At 42.7% G+C, this 19,863-nt stretch overlaps 1 protein-coding gene across 3 annotated transcripts in view; it reads left to right on the plus strand.

Moving 5' to 3' along the window:
• The window catches only part of LOC111158834 (midasin AAA ATPase 1), a 168,551-nt gene extending 149,825 nt beyond the window's left edge, over positions 1-18,726 (plus strand). For all 3 annotated transcript variants that reach the window (XM_022521117.1, XM_022521118.1, XM_022521119.1), the window contains 16 exons: positions 522-671; positions 1,182-1,326; positions 2,605-2,921; positions 3,204-3,368; positions 5,298-5,399; positions 6,267-6,468; positions 7,680-7,844; positions 8,956-9,116; positions 9,817-9,906; positions 10,882-10,997; positions 11,596-11,770; positions 13,003-13,076; positions 13,178-13,292; positions 14,332-14,395; positions 16,368-16,510; positions 17,336-18,726. In XM_022521117.1, coding sequence (XP_022376825.1) covers positions 522-671; positions 1,182-1,326; positions 2,605-2,921; positions 3,204-3,368; positions 5,298-5,399; positions 6,267-6,468; positions 7,680-7,844; positions 8,956-9,116; positions 9,817-9,906; positions 10,882-10,997; positions 11,596-11,770; positions 13,003-13,076; positions 13,178-13,292; positions 14,332-14,395; positions 16,368-16,510; positions 17,336-17,524 — 2,373 coding nt within the window. In that variant the 3' untranslated portion in view covers positions 17,525-18,726. The remainder of the gene's footprint in view (positions 1-521; positions 672-1,181; positions 1,327-2,604; positions 2,922-3,203; positions 3,369-5,297; positions 5,400-6,266; positions 6,469-7,679; positions 7,845-8,955; positions 9,117-9,816; positions 9,907-10,881; positions 10,998-11,595; positions 11,771-13,002; positions 13,077-13,177; positions 13,293-14,331; positions 14,396-16,367; positions 16,511-17,335) is intronic.
• The last annotated feature ends 1,137 nt before the right edge of the window (positions 18,727-19,863 follow it).

Consider the following 19,863-nt stretch of genomic DNA (forward strand, 5'->3'; position numbering starts at 1 on the left):
GCATTCTTCCCACCAGCTACCACTCCCTGTAATTTACTGCTTTTCCTTTTTTATCTTTGTTTTTCTTCTTTCTTTCATCTCTTTTTTCTCTTTTTTTCCTCTTCCATCTTTCATACTTGATTGTATTCAGAGCCGGAAGAACGGTCTAATGTGGGCCTTCCCATGTGTTATGGAAAGGAAGTTAAGAAGACTCAGTGCAAATGCGCCGATTCTACTGTTGACCACTGAACTTCTCCAACTATTTGCTTAGGAGACGTCCGGGGCTGGGTGGGACTCTGCAACAGCACAGGGTGGCCCACCCCACTGTTCACACACTGGCCATCAGTGCTGCCGTCTGGGCCAAGTCAGACTGCTCTTGAAGACATGAAGGACACCCTGTCAGCTAGATTTTACCATGGGATTGGCCCAACAGGCAGAAATTGTACATGCCTAAGAGCTACTGTAGGTAGAATCAACCTGTGTGAAAGCAGTTTCTTGATTAAGAATAATGATTCTGTGTTTTTTCTTCCTCTGACATTTAGGAAGATTGTGGACTTGTTGCCAAAGATGACAACTTGGATGCTGGGAAGTCAAACAGAGATAAAAACCAAGATAAGAAGGAAGAAAGGGAAGAATCAGAAGTTGCTGATGATGGACAAGGCCAGGACAAAATTAATGAACAAGTAGATGAGGTGATGAGGATTTGAAACCCGTCTTCCCCTGATTCCAGGCCAGGGCTGTTAACACCACGCAGCTCCTGGGGAGAGTCAAGACATTTTTTCCTATTCATCAGCTGTTTTCCCATTGCTTCATAAAAGAACATGTAACAAAGTCTCTCAGCAGGACATAAACTATCTAACTAGTTTGGTTGCAAGTGAGATGGTTTTCATGCTGTTTGGGCTCATGCTGGAGTTTGGCTAAACTCTGATTCTTTTCCATATATCTCCTCATTACCTTTAGTTTCCTTTTTGAAATTAAGTGACACAGTATCTCTTATTGGTGGAGAACCTGCACAGAAAGTGGAGTTTGAAATTCCATCATGAAAATTCTGGAAGCATTAGTAAAATTCTAAAGTGGGGGGGACATTTTAGAGAAGAGCCTTTGTATTCTTTTAGCATAACTGCTTAGAGCTAATTATATGCAAATGCTGCTTTTTAAAAATGTTTTAATTTTTTTTTTCCTGTTCTCTTCATTGTCCAAAGAGGGAATATGATGAGAATGAGGTAGACCCTTACCATGGCAATCAGGAGAAACTGCCAGAACCTGAAGCCTTGGACCTTCCAGATGACATAAACCTAGACAGTGAAGATAAGAATGGCAGTGAGGACACAGACCATGAAGAAGGAGGTGTGTCTTTCAAAACCTAAGAGACCAGTTGGAATTCACTGAAAATGAGCAGTAATCAATTTCTTCATGCCATATCATGGCCCAGTTATAAATCATGTCTGGTCAACTCAATTCCAGTTTGAGAAAATTGTTTGCTTTGTCTCTGTAGTGTTTCTCACCTGAGTTAGGCTTAAAGGGTAAGCTGAGTAGAAGTAAAGTAAACCATCAGGTTTTTGTCAGTAATGGCCTCTCCTGTCCTGTGTTTTAGCAGTACGGTACCTGGCTGGTGCTTCCTCCCACAAAGCTTCGTGTCCCCACAGCTATCTCGATGCTCCATCTCATGGGTTGATGTGAACACTGCAGTCTGGGTATACGTAGGCCTCTTACAGAGTCTAGTTTCAGCTTTCTTAGGGAAATGATTGTTTCAGTATTGATTGCTATGCTTATGTTGTGTATTTAGTTTGAAATATGAAGCCATTGTTATGACGAATGAAATTGAATAATCAAGAGAAATCACATGGCGCTTGACAGTAATCTGTCACCCACTGTTCAGTTTGGGTGACTTCCCTAGGGAGAGCTCTCTGGTATTGGAAACACTGTAGAGAAAACACCCACTTGGGCAGGGTGCCCAACTTGGGGCTCGATCCCAGGATCCTGGGATCATGACCTGAGCCATAGGCAGACGCTTAACGAACCAAGCCACTCAGGTGCCTCTAGGAGTGTTCTTTTAATAAATAAAAGTTTTCCAAATAGGATTTTTCCATTAAATATATGTCGTATTTTCTGTGTATGATAAAGAAGGATGTCTATCAATGTTTCCTAAGGATAATACCATTTCCTGTCTTTGGTCTAAAATATTCCTATTGTTGTGCTGGCTTTTAGAATTTTTTAGGGGATTACTTGGAATTTTTTAGTGAAATGCACCATCCAGACAATTGCGTATATGTTACAGTTTAGAGCAGGGGTGGGCATACTTTTTCTGTAAAGGTCAGATAAATACATCATAATTTATAGGCCATAAGCTGCAGCAGGGATTGCAAAAACTTCTGCTTTTGTAGTAGTGTGAAAGCAGCCATAGGCAATACAGGGTGGGCGGGCTAAACATATATATAGGTAAGCAAATAGATGTGGCTGTATTCCAGTAAAACTTTATTTACAGAGGCATGTCAGCCAGATTTGGCCATGGGTGCCATAGTGTCCCAATTCCTGGTTCGAGACTAATAACAGAACTTGTATAACTTGATCCCATGTTAAATCCAATTGAATTCTGTGTTTTTACTTTTTATTGTATCTATCTAGAAGAAAATCCTTTGGAAATTAAAGAAAAGCCAATGGATACTGAAGAAGCAGGTCATGAAGCTGAGGAAGTAAAGGAAGAGATCGAGGCTGACCACAGTGAAGGTCAGGGTCAACATGAGCCTGAGGAAGACCCCAGTGAAGAGGAGAAGCAAGAGGGGGAGGAAGAGATGGACACAGGAGCTGAAGACCAAGACAAAGCTGAACATCCTGAAGAAAACTCGGAGGATGAGCGGCAGTCTCTGGAGGACGAGGACAAGGAAGCCAATGAGGGCAGCGCAGAGAAAGGCATTCCTGTGGACCAAGGTCTCCAGCCCCAGGTATTGTGGAGTGTCTAGTTTGTCTGAAGTTAAAATAGGGGGAGGAGAGGTTACTTCATTCGGTCAGAATCTTTTAGGATACTTCTCTAGCACCAGGTGGCGCTGCTGAGCAGCACTAAGTTTCTGTTTCTACCCCTTCTGCCCGACACCCTCCCTGCAGACTCCCCGCGGTGAGCCGCAGGGCACCGGCTTGTTACGGGACCCTCCCCCCACCTCTGCCCACCCCGCTGCCTTATATTCTTCCCTCAGAGCATTTTAATGTGGTGTTTGCTTACCCTGCAGGAAGAAGAAGAAGGCGGGGAGAACTCTGACCCGGAGGAGCAGTTGCCAGAGGCCACGGAGAGGAAGGAGCATGACTCCTGCGGGCAGACGGGGTTGGAGAGTGTGCAGAGCGCACAGGCTGTCGAGCTGGCTGGGGCCGCGCCCGAGAAGGAGCAGGGAAAGGAGGTGATAGTCCCTCGCTGCCTCCGCCAGCTGCCTCTGGGAGGGTCTCTTTTCCCTGGGTGAAATCTCCATCTAGTTAGCAGTCGACATCTAAAAAGATCTTCCAATCCTTGAGAAAATGGTCGGATACCTACTTTTATTTGCCTCTCAGAACAAATCCTAGAATGCTGGCTCTACGCTGTACTTAAGTATTGTGCTTAAAGAGAAGAAGCTGTTAGACTGGTAGTTCTTCATGGGAGAATCAGGTTCATGTTATTTTTTAGAAAGCTCCCAAGTAAAGATAGGTTGAATTTAGACTTGTAGAGCCAATACTGTGCTTCTCTTAGTAGTTCCCTTTTCCTTGCTGCCCACCAGGTTCTAAAGGTTTTTTTTGTTGTTGTTTTTATTTTTTTATTTTTATTTTTTAAAGATTTTATTTATTTATTTGTCAGAGAGAGAGAGGGAGAGAGAGCGAGCACAGGCAGACAGAATGGCAGGCAGAGGCAGAGGGAGAAGCAGGCTCCCTGACGAGCAAGGAGCCCGATGTGGGACTCGATCCCAGGACGCTGGGATCATGACCTGAGCCGAAGGCAGCCGCTTAACCAACTGAGCCACCCAGGCGTCCCTTGTTGTTGTTTTTAAAGAGAGGGCCAGAGAGTGAGAGAATGAGCATGGGGGAGGGGTAGAGGGAGAGAGAATCTTTTTTTTTTTTTTTTTTTTAATTAATTTATTTATTTGTCAGAGCACAAGCAGGGGAAGTGGCAAACAGAGGGAGAAGCAGGCTCCCCTCTAGGCAGGGGCCTCATGCAGGACTCAATCTCAGGACCCTGGGATCATGACTTGAGCCAAAGGCAGATGCTCAACTGACTGAGCCACCCAGGCATCCTGAAAGAGAGAATCTTAAGCAGGCTCCAGCTCCCAGCACAGAATCAACCCCGGGCTTAATTTCACAACCCTGAGATAATGACCTGAGCCGAAAATAGAGTTGATGCTTAAATGACTGAGCCACCCAGGTGTCCCTCTAAGGGTTTTAATTTAAAAAGCAAAGCACTTTGTTCCTTGAGCCAGAATGATGTGTTCTGTGTGTGACCACAAGTCGGGCCACTGGCATGCTGTGGAAAAAGCATTGAAAGTCTGAGGGCCTGCTGTTGTTTACTTACAGTGGTGATTCTGGACAGCTCCTTAAGCCTCTTTGAGCCCAGTTTTCTTTTTCTTTCTTTCTTTTTTTTTTTTAAAGATTTTATTTATTTATTTGACAGAGAGAGACACAGCAAGAGAGGGACACAAGCAGGGGGAGTGGGAGAGGGAGAAACAGGTTTCCTACTGAGCAGGGAGCCCTATGTGGGGCTTGATCCCAAGACCCTGGAATCATGACCCAAGCTGAAGGCAGATGCTTAATGACTGAGCCACCCAGGCGCCCCAAGAGCCTAGTTTTCTCACCAATAATAACACCTGTTTATACTTCTTGTTCCCATCCCCCACATTTATTGAGCACCATTAGGTAGTACTGAGCCTTTTCATGACTTCAAGTCCTCATGGTAGTTCTCTAAGACAGCTGATTATTGTTATTACTTTCTCCATTTTATATTTGAGTTAAGTAAGCTACAGTAAAGTGAAATGACAGTCTCAAGGGTATATAGGCGGTTGATGGCAGACCCGGTTTCTGGTTGAGGTCTGTCCTACCTTCAGAGTAAGCCATTACATTCCTGGAAACAAGGAACTAATCAGCCTTACACAGCAAAGTCACTCGAGAGGGTACCCTCTGGATCTCAGTGCTCTTGTTTTTGCCCAGGGCCCAGGCCTCAGTCACAGGTGAGTTCCCGAGCAGGGAGGCAGGTGTACTGTGTGACTCGCAGAGGAGAATGCTAGAGAAGCTGTGTATAATCCAGTGCAGTAACCAGGTGCTTGTACAGCATCTTCCACCCTCATTCTCTTGTGGCTTGCATTTCCTAGGAACACGGGAGTGGAGCTGCGGACGCAAACCAGGCAGAAGGCCATGAATCCAACTTCATTGCCCGGCTGGCTTCCCAGAAGCAGACCAGGAAAAACACACAGGTCTCTATCCCTCTTCGAGCTGTGTGGTTTAAAAAAAGCCAGGCTCCGAGGCTTTGCTGTCTCCCCAAATGTGATGGCGGCCACAGGAAGCAGATCAGGACCCTGGGCTTCTTCCCTGTCAGGGCGTGTACACACACACGCACGCACACACCCCTCTCTTCTCTATTCCTGCTATGCAGCCTAAGAGCCAGGTGTTGGCTGCTGTTGCCCAGTACTAGCCAGTCTTTTTTCCATTGTCCTTACTCTCTTCTGTTTTAAAAATAAGGTTTTTAATATTTTTATTTATTTATTTATTGCAAGCACAATTGTGAGTACGGGGAGCGGCAGAGGGAGAGAAAATCCCAAGTGGACTCTATGCCCAGCACAGAGCACAACACACGGGCTCTATCTCATGACCCATGAGATCATGACCTGAGCCAAAAATCAAGAGTCAGATGCTCAACCAACTGAGCCACCCAGGTGCACCTAAAAATTAGGGTTTTTTTTGAGTGGGGTATAATTCATGAACATGAAATGAAGTTCCTATATAAAAAGCAATCCCCTAAAAAGCTTCCATCTTATTTCTGTCCTCAAGCCACTTAAAGAGAAGGTTGGTGCTACTAGTCTTGTCTTGTTTTACATGTATTTTTGCATATGTAGCTTATGTATGGATGTGTGTTTCTTCCTTGCCTTTCAGATATAAAGTATATCATACAGATCAGTCTATATTTGTGTATAGAGATCTGCCCATTCTTTTTTGAATAGCTGCACTGAATTCCATTTTTCTGTGGTTGTACCTCATTTAGTAAACCTGCCCCCTGTGGATGTACGTTAGTCATTTTGCCATTATAGACAAAGCTCTAATGAATTTCCACCTATTTTCCGCAGAGTTTCAAGAGGAAACCTGGACAGGCCGACAATGAGCGCTCCGTGGGTGATCAGAGTGAGCATGTCCATAAGCGACTTAGGACTGTGAATATGGAGAGCCACAGTGAGCAGGGGCCAGCCCAGCCCCAGGCCCAGCTGGAGGACGCAGATGCATTTGAGCACATTAAAGACGGCAGTGACCCTTATGATGCACAGACGTACGGTATGGTTCAGGGAAGGCTTCTGCTCTGCTCACTCAGCTCTCTGTGAGAGTTTCAACTGTATGACTGTATGCCCAGCAGATAAAGAAATTCATCTTAGGAATGGGTAATGGCTTTTTTAGAACTATTTTCTCTCTAAGAAGAATTATGCAGGAATGCAGTTTGGTTTTGGTATAAAAAGGTATCTGTGACCAAGTGTAAGTGTTCAGGTTTTTGGGGTCTGGTGTAAGTCTTACATATCCTTGCTAACAGTTTGCCACATCCAGACCTAGTGCTAATCTTGGGGTTTCTGAGTACTGGGCATTCCTTCATAGTCACTGTGAGGTCACTCCCTGCAATGGCAAGAGCTGTGAACTAGAAATGTTTGTGTTCTCTTAAGTGAAAAGAGAAAAACTTCACGTACAAAGAGGAGTGGTCAGTCATTACTCAGTCTCTCTTTCTGTTCTCTTGGTGACTTTTTAATATTTTATTCCTAACATGTAAACTGGTGTTAATATATCTATGTTATATCTATGAGCATTGTTTCCTATATATATATTGATATTTAGGTGTTAATATATCTTGTTATAGCTATGAGCATTGTTTCAGAGATGATTGTTCTATCATGAATTATTTTCTCCCTGTCTTCACTTTTTAGAAAAACAGAACAGTAATAATAATTGCTACCATGAATTGAGCTCTTGCTTTGTACCAAATACAATTCCAAGTATTTGCTAAATGATCATGAAATTTTTCCAATAATCTTGTGAGTTACAATAGTTCCATCTTATAGATGAGCATACTGAGGCCAAACAAGTTTAAGAACTTGTCCAAGATCACAGAGCTCATCCTCAACTTGGTTTTTCTGTGTCCTCTGTTACACTCTTAATCATCACAGGTTCTCTACTCATAACTTGGTAATGTAGGATAATTCCGTTAGCTGCTCTTAGTCAGGTGTCCACCTGTTTTTTCTGCTGCAGTTTCTTGTAAGAGCAGTAAAAACCTAGCTAAGCATCTTATTTTTGTGGTAGAGAATAGGCAGTTACATCAGTAGGTCAGGAGGGCATCCAAGGCACAGAGAAGCCAAGCACTGTGTTCATGACTCATAGCTGGTCAGCGGAGAACCAGCAGGAATAAGATCTTGGGAGCTTAAAATGACAAACTGTATCCACTCTTGAGTACTTTGTTCTGCAAAGACCTAGCCTCTCTGGGTGTTTGTGTGCTTTATTGGCAGATGTGGCCAGCAAGGAGCAGCAACAGTCTGCAGAAGATTCCAGGGGGGGCCAGGAAGAGGGGGTAGAGGATACCTTCTTGGACATGGAGGAGGAGGAGCTCCGAGCAGCAGATGTGGAACAGCTGAAGCCAGAGGAGGTTAAGTCAGGGACCACGGCGAGCCCTGGTGAGTCCTACAGTGAAGAAATCCCTTCTAAGCTGACTTAGAAAAGTCACTTCTTATGTAGTGTGGCCTGATCTGGTTTGTTCTTTCGCCGTCCAAACCCATAGCACAGGTGCTCGTTTGCCTATGATAATTCCACTATATTTCACGTGGGAGTCAAAAGGCGGAGGAGTGGCGTTGGAGACACTATCCTTCAAGGAGACCTCAGAAACCTGAGATTCCGGCAAAAGGCCATCAGTCTTCTTTAAATATGCAGAAAACAAAAGAGTACACTTACTTCATTATGACCAGAAGATACACTCTTGATTATTAAAGAAGGGTTTTCAATTATGTGAAAATATGGAATATTAGCATAAAATGCAATAAAAATACTTAAAGAAGAAGAACGGGGAAAATGCATGTGAAAAAATAACCAAATGTCTTACATACAGTTCCATTTCGTGATTGACCAAGTGCTATTACTAAGCAATTTATTTAAAAATAAATAAATAAAGGACATGCTTTTAACACATTAAAAAAACAACTTTATCAGCAGTGGAATAAATGCAAATTCAAAAGAACTTGCCCAATTCAAAAGCCCTTTTTCCTGCTTTATTCGTCTTTTCTTGGGTTTTAGAATTGTCGACTTGCCCAGTCATTATATGGCAGTGGGAATGGCATAGCTCTGATGAAAATTAAGAATCCAGACTTTGCCTCTTCCTCGCGTTATAGGTTGAGGCAAATTATTCATATTTTCTTTGCCTCAGTGTTCTCATTTATAGAATGGAACTATGACTTTATTTTAGTTTTTGTTTTTATCAAAGTTCTATATGCACGTACTTTAAAGAATCACAGAGTCCTACAAGGCTTATTGGGGTAAATGGCAATCTCCCCTATTTCCCTTTATTGCAGAATAGCTGCCTTCAACATCACAGTGGGGAGGAGGGGAGGTTAGGGGAGTCAGAATTGGAAGTGACTGACCCAAAGAGAAGCAACATGTGGAACCCGTATGTAGAAATTTGGTGGATAGTGAAGGAGTAAGGTTTGAGTAATTGTTAGGATAGGCAGGCAGTTGTGAAGGCTCATCTCTGTGTAGTTTTATGGTAAGTACAACTCTGTCCTTGTATACAAATAGGTTTTGATGAGATGGAGGTGGAGACCCAAGCTGTTAAAACAGAAGACCAAGATCCCAGGACCGACCTATCCCATGAGGAGACGGAGAAGGAGAAAGCGGAGAGAAGCCGAGATTCGACCATTCACACAGCCTATCAGTTCCTCACAGACACAGTTTTCCAGGTATGAAAATTGTCACAAATTACTGCTTTAATAAGTTAATAAAATGTAGTTATAAACTGCTTTTAAATTTTTGTCTTTAGAACTTCATGATATATCTGGTTGTTTAGAGTCTTCCCTTATCAAAGTCTTTCGGAAAACTGTCAGTATGACCAGTTTTCTCTAAACAGGTGACACTATTCCAGCAGTTCATCCCAGGGTCGTAGTGGGTGGTCTGTCCTGACCTGACCGTGATGGTGGGTCTTGTCCTCCAGCCTCAGGCTCTCAAATTTACTCTTCTCATGTCCAGCATCCTTGTGTGAGAAGCCTGTAGGGACAGTTCACAGTTTATGCTGATGGAAGGAGCAAGGATCTTTGGCTTAATGCCTGCATTTTAAGAGCAGGCTTAATGGCGTTTTCCCTAATCGTTTGACTTAATAGAGTCTTGATTAATCAAAGAACATTTTGATATTAATACCTTTGTGGGTTTTTTGTTTTGATTTTGCTGGATGGATTTCTTCTAAATGGTAAATTTCCTTTATCTTGTGTCTACAAAATGGGAAGCAGTTGTCTGGCATCTTCTTATTGTGCCATTAAATTGCTTAAGCTTTGTGTCTCAGGGGTATGTATTTGTAATTCATACTGCTCAGAAGAAGGCAGCCAGTGGTAATGAGTTGGTGATTTCAACCTAGGCTGCCTCTTATCTGTGGCTTTTTCTCCTTAGCCCTTTTTAAAAGACATCAGTGAGCTAAGACAGGAGCTAGAGAGACAGCTGGAAATGTGGCAGCCGCATGAATCTGGAAACCCGGAAGAAGTAAGTCTCTGGTTTTTTCACAAGATAATCTTGTTTTTTTTTGTTTGTTTGTTTTGTTTATTTGTTTTTTTAAAGATATAGCAAGCTTAACAGGTTCTTAGCACCAGTTACCTTTGTACAAGGGACTGAGTGTATGGAGCCTACGTCCATCCATTGCTTTCTGCCTACTTTCCCACTCAGTATGTAGCTTAATTAAAACAGAAAAGCTGATGTATTTATTTCCTTGAGTTCCTATTGCTCACTCTATAATAGATACAACAGATAGGACAGTGATTGAAAAATGGCACAAAATATGTCTTCCTCAGAGTAGGCTACATGAACTGTTTATTGCTGGCTGATTTAATATGCCAGCACAGATTAACCAGAAGCTTCGTTTTTAATTAGAACTTTATTAAGGACTTTGCATCCTCAATTTACTATCTATATACGGATATCTGTTTATACAGATATATACAGATATATACAGATATCTATATATCTGTTTGTGCCTCCTGTCATCATTCCTACTGCAGACCTGTGTGAGGGCTCTGCCGTAGTTGGAGCTTTGTGTCTAGGGTAGAAGCACACTGTTGAGAGATTTGCATTCATCACTCTTGCTTTTGAAACATAACCCTGAGAGCCACAGTTCCGTGGCTGGATCTGCTGCCACCATCATTACCCACCCACAGTGCCCCACCCACACGAAGTGCCTTTGTAGATGGTGAGGGTAAACTGCTGAGATGGCTACAAATTCCATTATTTTCTGCCTTTTCATCCTTCCTCATTTGGAACCAAGGGTTGTGGTTTCGGTGGAAGAGGGGACGTTTTTAAGGACATGAACTAGCTGGCAGCTTGCTAAGAGACGCTCTCAAGTTAGCGTCTGTTGATGAAGTTCATGCAGGTCATTTTCTACCGCTCTGCTGCAAGCCTCATCTTGCCCTCCTGACTTTGGCTGGCTCCGATGTTCTCTGGGTAACTTACTCGTTGTCGTCGCAGGAGAAGGCTGCAGCGGAGATGTGGCAGAGTTACCTGGCCTTGACTGCGCCGCTTTCGCAACAGCTGTGTGAGCAGCTTCGTCTCATATTAGAGCCAACCCAGGCTGCCAAGCTCAAGTAAGTCTTCTCCCCTGGCCTCACTCACAGTGCCCTGAAAAGATGGCAGTGTCAACTTTTCTATTGAGCTCAACCCCTAGTCACTTAAAGTGCTGGTTTACGATGGCTGTTGGTGCTGCACAGTATGTCACTCTTTACCCTGTTTCATGTTATCGCTAAACACTGAAGTGTCTTTGAAGTTCGGTTTGAATGCAGTTCCTTTGATCCGTTAACATCTGATGGGAAAATTGGCTGAGCCTTTGGGTGGCTATATGGGCTCGCCGCATGTGTCACTCACCTGGATCTGTTCAAAGATTTATCCAAACTCCGTTTCTGAACAGAAAAGAGTCCAAGACTTAATAAGTACAAACAAATTTTTCTAATTTTTAAAAATGTGTCTTAGCTTTCCTGAAAGAACCTAATTATTATTACCTACATACCCAGTTTTCCTGGCTGCCCTCAGCTCTCCAAGGACAGTAACGCTTGCATGTGCCAGGTTACTGGTTATTTGCTATTATTGGTTATAAGGTATTACAATGTAATTGTATTTAAAAAAAAAAATTATCAGAGGATGAGCAGCTGCTAACCAATCTTGGTCCCATTTGGGTAAATTTAATAGAGGAGACTATCGAACTGGGAAGCGGCTGAACATGCGGAAGGTCATTCCATACATCGCTAGTCAGTTTCGGAAAGACAAGATTTGGCTTCGAAGGACCAAACCCAGTAAACGCCAGTATCAGATTTGTTTGGCCATTGATGACTCTTCTAGCATGGTAGATAACCATACCAAACAGGTAAGGAACCCCAGAGCTGGTTTAATGAGTAACTGACAGCAAGCCCTGCTCCATGGCCACCCAGAAGTTTTAAATATGTCTGGCCGAAAGCACTTTGAAATGCCAGTTACCGTTCTGAGAATTTGATACCGTGCTTGAGAAGACCTAAAAAAAAAAATTTTTTTTTTTTTTTTTTTTTAAGACCTAAAATTTTTAAAAGAAGTCAAAAGGGCGGTTTCAGGATGTCTCAGATAATTTGGTCCCTTACTGTTGGAGGCCTCTTAAGTTGTGTTGTTTTTTTAGCCTTGCTGTGCTCCTGTCTAGCTCCAGAAGAATAATTCTGACAATGTTTATTTTCCACAAAATGCAGTGTACTGTTAAACTATTTTTTTATTACTTTGCACAACATAATATCTGAATATCATTTTTAAAGAGTTCAGCGTACATCTCTTTAAGTCTGAAATTATCTGGAGTTAGTGCTCTGTTAGTATTCACAAGACTTAAGAGCCTGAATGGAATTACTTAGGCTACCACCGTATGGCCACTGAAGAGGGATGTTTTTTGCAGTGATGCTATTACCTAGTGTGAACCAGTGAGCAACCTACATCTCTAGCAACCTACGCTCTGTAGAGAAAGAGTGTGACCTCTGAACCCAGGTTAGGTCCAAGTTCCTCACTCTTTACCTCATGACATTTGATCAGTTTATTTCCTTCTTATGTGTCAGTTTCATCTTACGAAAAATGAGAATTGTAACAGAACCTCATACAGAGTTGTGAAAATTAAATGAAGTATGTACTTAGCACTTGATATGTTTGAGTGTTAGTTGCTACAAGTATCATCATCTTTTTAATGAAATTTAAATTCTAAAACTCTGCTGTCATTTATATATGGGTTAAAATACATTGGTTTTTAAAATCTTTTACCAATAAGAGATTACTTTTTATGTAGTGCCCCCACCCTGGGGAAATTGCTAAAAATTTTACGGACCTCACCTCTTAGGACCACGTTTATTAGATGATGTCTAGAGCAGACCTTCACTACTAGTGTAATGGATTCTGGGTTCAGGATTTGTGCTATTAGCCCCAGTCTACGGCCACCGTGGCTTCTAGGTTGATTGTGAATAGCCATGTTGATGTTCCCTGTGGGCCAGGCAAAAATAGTATTTTCTGTGGGACTCTTGGGATAAAAAAGGTTGAGAGGCACTAGAGGATATTCTGATTCTGTCAGCCTAAGCTTAACTTTCTATTTCATAGCTGGCATTTGAATCTTTGGCTGTGATTGGAAACGCTCTAACCCTCCTGGAAGTGGGTCAGATTGCCGTGTGCAGGTAAGGGTGCCTTCTAATCCCAGTGGGAAAATCAACCTCCTTTTGTTATGTTGGTCATTACAAAAAATAACTTCCATTGTATTTGGTTTTTCTCTCTGTAGTTTTGGAGAGTCTGTAAAGCTGTTACATCCATTCCATGAACAGTTCAGTGATTCCTCAGGGTCCCAGATTCTGCGGCTCTGCAAATTCCAACAAAAGAAAACCAAGATTGCTCAGGTATGCTGACGACATCAATGTCCTCTGCACAGTCATTCTTAAGTGTGGGAAGAGACATAATTTTTATTTTTTAGTTAAAAAAAATTTTTTTAAGGTTTTATTCACTTAGAATGATAGCACAAGTTGGGGGAATGGGCAGAGGGAGAGGGAGAAGCAGATTTCCCGCTGAGCAGAGAGCCTGACTCGGGACCCGATCGTGGGACCTTGAGATCATGACTTAAGCCGAAGGCATATGCTTAACCGACTGACTGAGTCACCCAGGCGCCTTAGACACATAATTTTTAGCACTCTGTCCTCCCCAGTATGATTTTAGAACAGGCAAAATTTCCAGTGGAGAACAGTTCTAAACTTCAGCCTAAGCACCACTGAAATAGAAACTTCCTTGGCAACCTATTAGCAAACAGGTGTGACTTCTTTTTCTCATTTACTCAAAGATTGACACTGTGTCACTAATTTTTCTGGCTCCCTAGTTTTTGAGAGATTTATAACTTTTTGGCAAAAATAAACCATCTTCCCATGCCCTTAATTGGGCTGATTTCTATCTCCTATTTAATTTAGCCTAGAGAAAAAAATGATGTAAAAAATACCCAGTGACTTACTCAGGATGACCTAAGTTCAAAACACAGCATAGGATGATAATTCTGTTCTCTCCATGTCTGCCCTGATTTAGCCTACTTTCTTTTTGTTGCACTAGACATTAGTTATTGTCTTCTGAAAGGAGACAGCTGTTTCAGTAGTGATGTCTTATCTTTACCCCCTGGGGGAAGTATCTTTTCCTTGGGGGTGTTACAGAACACTAGTGGTGTGTATGTCAGAGATGCAGGTCTGTGCTGGAGAGCTCCAGAGCCCAAGGATAGATGCCAGCAGTGCAAGGATCGTCTGTTCCTAGTACAGGTGGCTGGAAGGGGCCTTGTCATTGCCTTTAGATCTGAAAGGTTACTTGATCATAACTTAAGAGTCAGGAGGAATTTCAGTCTCGGTGACAATGGGAAGAGAGTTTCAGTGGTTTAATAACAGCCCATCTCTGGTTCTGCTTTAGTTTCTCGAGACCGTAGCCAGCATGTTTGCTGCTGCTCAGCAGCCCTCACAGAACGCCGGTCCAGGTGAGCTGCAGTTCTTCGTCTTTACCAACACAAAGCCTTGCTTCTGTATGTATTCACAAGCTGCTTACTCCATCCCCTGTACCCATGACCATCTCTTAGAGTGCATGCTCTCGAGGAGAAGGTAAGCAGGAGCTAGAGAGGTGTGAGGTATTCATGTAATTTTGTACTCAACCATTTATCCATCCAGAAACTTTTATTGAACCCCCGACCCAAGAGGCTTATAACCAATGGAGGAATAGATATGAATTAATTATAGTTGACCCTTAAACAATGTGGGAGGTGCCAGTTAGGAGCACCAACCCCCTGCACAGTTGAAAACCCATATATAACTTTTGACCCCTCAAAAACTTAGCTACTAAGAGCCTACTGTTGACCAGAAGCCTTTATTGATAATATACTAAGTTAATTTAGCAATTGTGCATATTATATGTATTTTATACTGTAGTTTTTGTAAAGATTTTATTTATCCATTTGAGACAGAGTGAGAGAGCAATGGGGAGGAGCAGAGGGAGAGAGAGAAGCAGACTCTCTGCTGAGCAGGAATCCCAGTGCGGGGCTCGATCTCAGGACTGGGAAATCATGACCTGAGCTGAAGGCAGATGCTTAGCCAACTGAGCCACCCAGGCGCCCTGATACTGTATTCTTACGATAAAGTAAGCTAGAGAGAAATGGTAAGGAAATCATAGGGAAGAGAAAATATATATGCAGTACCTACCGTAAGATACCTGCATGTAAGTGGGCCTACCCTCACAGTACAGACCTGTGGTGTTCAAGGGTTAACTGTTCTTTGTTGTGAACTGGTATATACTTAGTAGAGTTCAGAGTTGTGAAGGTGGAGCAAGGCGTATAGAATTTAGTATAAAGAACATTCTGTAATATTTTACTGACAGAAGCAAAGAAGGACATAATGCAGAAACCAGCTAATCCAACAGTGATTGACTTAGGGCTTGGAATACCCCAGTTCTTCTTTCAGCTTCTTCTGAAATCTCTCAGTCATGATTACAGCATGGAGAACCTTCTCGTGTAAAGCAAGTCTCTAACACCTCTCGACACCTTCTGAACTTCCTTGACAGAGAAAGACTGCCTGCTCTCAAGCATTATTGTCTTTCATTGGAAACAGCTTTTTCTTTTTTTTTTTTAAAGTAAAAACTTTTTTTTTTTTTAAAGATTTTATTTATTTGAGCGAGAACACAAGCAGGGGAAGGAGCAGAGGGAGAGGGGGAAGCAGACTTCCCACTGAGTAGGGAGCCTGATTCGGAGCTCGATCCCAGGACTCCAGGGTCATGATTTGAGCTGAAGGCAGATGCTTAATTGACTGAGCCACCCAGGCTCCCCAAAGAGTTAAAATTTTTTAAGTGCTTTAATTCGTGATTTATTTTAATGGCCCCCCCCACTTAAGTTTTCATTTAAATGGGTCAAGAAGAGAAAAAGGTACAAATTAGTTACAAGAAATTTGAAAGACTAGTTCCAGGTTCCTGATTTGGGCACGTTCATCTACCGGCCTACTCAGTACTTTCGAGGTGTTGCAAGAGGCAGAGGGAGAGGGTGTCTTAAGCAGGCTCCACATCAGGCACAGAGCCCAACATGGGGCTCAGTCTCATGAACCCCAGATGATGAGCTTAGCTGAAGAGCTGGATGCTTGATCGACTGAGCCTCTCAGGCACCCCTCCTTTATAACCATAAATATGTTTTAATTCTCCTCTGTTGCTATACAATGAAATTGACCTAATGCGACAGGGACATTGTTTTATTGGCCGAAGCTGCATAGGTCTTTTGCAGCCTTACGTCTGACTGGGGCATCTGAAGTAATGTCCCTTTCGCCTATGTCCAGAATTCATCAGTTTCAGATACCTGTTTGGTTAATAGTACAGAGAAAGCCTACACTAACATGTCTTCAAGTCAGTTTGAGTTGTTAAAAGTGCGATTTTTGTTTTGTTCCCTTTTTCCTTTCCTGCTATGTGTTCTACTCTAGAAACCGCACAGCTTCTCCTGGTGGTCTCTGATGGACGTGGCCTTTTCCTCGAAGGCAAGGACAGAGTCCTAGCGGCAGTCCAGGCCGCCCGGAATGCTAACATCTTTGTCATTTTTGTTGTACTGGACAATCCCAGTTCCCGGGTGAGTGACCCCTAAAAGTTGCTTTATCTGGGGATAAAGTGGGGATTCCCTTCAACCTGTTCTCTCTGAAATCTGTCACAGCTCCTACTGATGTTCTGTCATATGATATTAGTTTTTTGCAAATAACCCAGTGAGGGTAGGGGTCATTATTCCCACTTTCCAGTGAAGGCCAGAAACACAGACTATAGGTAACGAGTAGGAAAACCAGAATTCAGACAGATTCCAGAGACCACCCTCCTAACCACTTGCCGTGCCAACTCCTACTCTTGTGTCATCTTTGCCCTTCACAGTGTGTCCTTGCAGGCACTGCAGCCTTGACACCGTTCTTGCCCACTTGAAACCGTAGAGCAGCCCATTGCTATTCCTTGGATCCCAGCAGTGCCCTTCTCAGAGCAGGATGCAGCAGTGCTCAGTGAAAGATGCTCATGGGTCAGTTCTGTTCCAGGGACAGCACTGTCTCTGCAAGCCACGTTAGGGCCTGGATAACAAGTGGGAAGACTTACTGTGAATTATCCAAATAGTAAATGAGAGAATACCCTTATAGGAAAATTGGATTTTCTTGTCTGCCCTTTTCCCTCCCTTTCAATGTCACTTCTCCTGGAAAAGGTGCACAGAAAGGGATCTGCCTCCTCAATAGGAGTTCTAAAAATTGTTCCTTAGTAATAAAAGCTAATAAAAAAAAGTAAAAAATAAAAATAAAAAGCTAAGCAATAAAAGCTTTAGCAGACTTGATATAGGAGACCTAAAGATCGTTAGTGAAAGAGATCAGGGAAGAGCTAGTCAAGGATACTGTTTTGTTAATTTCAAAATGTTTTCTGTTGACAGGATTCTATCTTGGACATTAAAGTACCAATATTTAAAGGACCCGGAGAGATGCCCGAAATCCGATCCTACATGGAAGAGTTTCCATTCCCCTTCTATGTCATTCTTCGTGATGTGAATGCACTCCCCGAGACTCTCAGCGATGCTCTGAGGCAGTGGTTTGAATGGGTGGCGGCCTCCGACCGCCCGTAGAGAAGGGACAGTCCAAGATGAGACTCTAAACCGTGGTTAGACTGCGGCGCCTTTGGCCAGGTGCTCCCTCTTTTGGACAAGTGCTTCTGAACTCGCAGCTCTAAATATGCTTTTTATCTTAAATCTGTCTGATTTATAAAAATTCACCTAATAATGACAAAGTTTGATTACGATCTACATTTTGTTTTACACTGTGCTTTCTGAGCTAGAGAGAGCCTGGGCTGTCTGCTTTGCCTGGGCTCCAGCTGTCACAGTGAAGGAACTTCAGTGGTTGTGTCTGGTCTTGGAAGGCCCAGCCTAAGAGGAGGCCTGGGCCAAGCTACTTTTGCTCCTCACAGGACTCCAGAACACCTACCTGGAGAAGCTGCTAGGAGAATAGGACAGTTCCAGTCCTTTGGACAAAGGACTAAAGCAGCTGCCCTTTTGACCCTGCTCTAAGGCTCCACCTTCAAGCCCACAGTGTGTATCCGTGTCCTGCCAAAAGACACTGAGCGGCCATTTTCTAGAGTCCTGAGGGTGTGTGTTTTCTCACTGCGTTTCATGTAACAGGAACTGCCTTCTCTTTGAGGGTAGGAAGGTTGGGGTATATGTGTTCTTACTGGATGGTATAAAAATGAAGTGGCTTTTCTGTTGTCCTTCATGTTTGCTGCTTCGGGAGACTATGCAATGATGGAAAGCTGATTGTCCCTTAGGTATCTCATTCTCTCTGTGCCACAGTCCCTGTTGTTGTATTTATTTCTTTATTTTATTTTTTCCTTAGCAATTAAGGGGAAGAATCATTCCTCCACTGCTTTTAAGCTGGACTGAGCCAGCCCCATTCTGGAAAAGAAATGCTGTATTTAGAAAAACTAAGCAGCTACAATTTTTTTTCCCCAGTCAAAATACATCAATGGTTTTTAGACGGTTTTTACTTGGTCAGAAAGCACTGCTTGAATACTTGAAATTTTGTGCTGTGTTCTATTTAAGTTGTTGGAATGTTCTTTTGTAGACAACATGCCCTGATATAATTGTCTATCTCCACATTTGTTTTCAAGTTACACTGTGAAGTTTACCACACTTTTGAGGTGGTCATCAAAGACAAATTGCTTGTTGTTTAACCAAGTGTCCTAAAGCATGTACCTGAGGTTATATTATTTTTTATTCTAAAAAGCTATGCAGCTTATATTCTGAAGATTATTAAATATATACCACTGTTGATATAACTTGTGACCCTTCTGAATGGGAACATGACAGGTATGTAAAAGGTACGCTAGCGGACGATCTTGCCTGCTCCATCAGTCGGCTGTCCGTGGCTTACTGCCACAAGGGTCTCTCATTTGTGTCTCATGTCCACAGTGGTTTAGCTGACACATGCTGGCCTCGTGGCAGAGGAAAAGGTAAGTTGGTGAAAAACACACTGGCTTGCGAAGATTTTGCTCCAGATGACATGTTTGTTCCACTCACATTTCATTGGCTGTAGCCCTCTGTGATGGGTCAGGTAGGGAAAGACACCACCATTCTGACCAGGATGTGGTCTATCACATCTACCTTTGAAATTGTACCAGGTAAGCTGGAGCTTCCCAGCGGGCACCCAAGAGTACTCTTTTCAGCTTGCGCTGTGATGGGAAAAGGGAGGGAAAGGATACAAAAGATTCTTAAGAAACTACAGGGTGTTGGTCCTGCCAGCCAAATAATAAAATATTCTAGGGTTACATGAAATAACCCCGAACAGTTTGTTCAGACCCTAAAAGAATCTACCTTAATGGGCAAAGCCCAAGAAGAAAGATTTAATAAATGTTATCAAAATTAGTGTAGCAATTGGAAAAAAGTTAAACATCCACATCAGGCCATAAAGCAAACTAGGTGGAGTAAATATTTTAAAAATTAACAATGAAGACAATAATGTAGGATTGCAAAGCTCTTTAGGGGAGAAACTGAAATTGAAAGCCTCAAAAGAAAAATACAAGACTTATATAGAAACTTCTTAAAACTAATATAAACAACTTTCTTAAAGAACAGGCAAACAAGCCATACAAAATTAGAATACAAACCTTGATTACCATAACTGGACCAGTCATGACAATTCACAAAGTGGGTGGCAAGGGCTATTTCATGAATTTTTATAAGAATTGTTCTTGCCAACGAGACAAAACTTCAAAAAGTAGGCATAGTTAGCATCACCCATTCAATACCTGGTCATGTTCCAGAAAGGCACTGGGAGTGTATGTGGCAGGTCCTGTTCTCAGTGCATTAGGCCCAGCGCAACTCTGAGGTAGATCGCATTTCACTTTGCAGATGAGGAAGGAGGCCAGGAGAGGGTGAGGTTGCTGAGACGACACAACTAGGAAAAAGGGACACCA

The sequence above is a fragment of the Enhydra lutris genome, unplaced genomic scaffold (genome assembly GCF_002288905.1).
Source record: "Enhydra lutris kenyoni isolate GAN:26980312 unplaced genomic scaffold, ASM228890v2 scaffoldscaffold63, whole genome shotgun sequence".
In the NCBI taxonomy this organism is placed as follows: domain Eukaryota; kingdom Metazoa; phylum Chordata; class Mammalia; order Carnivora; family Mustelidae; genus Enhydra; species Enhydra lutris.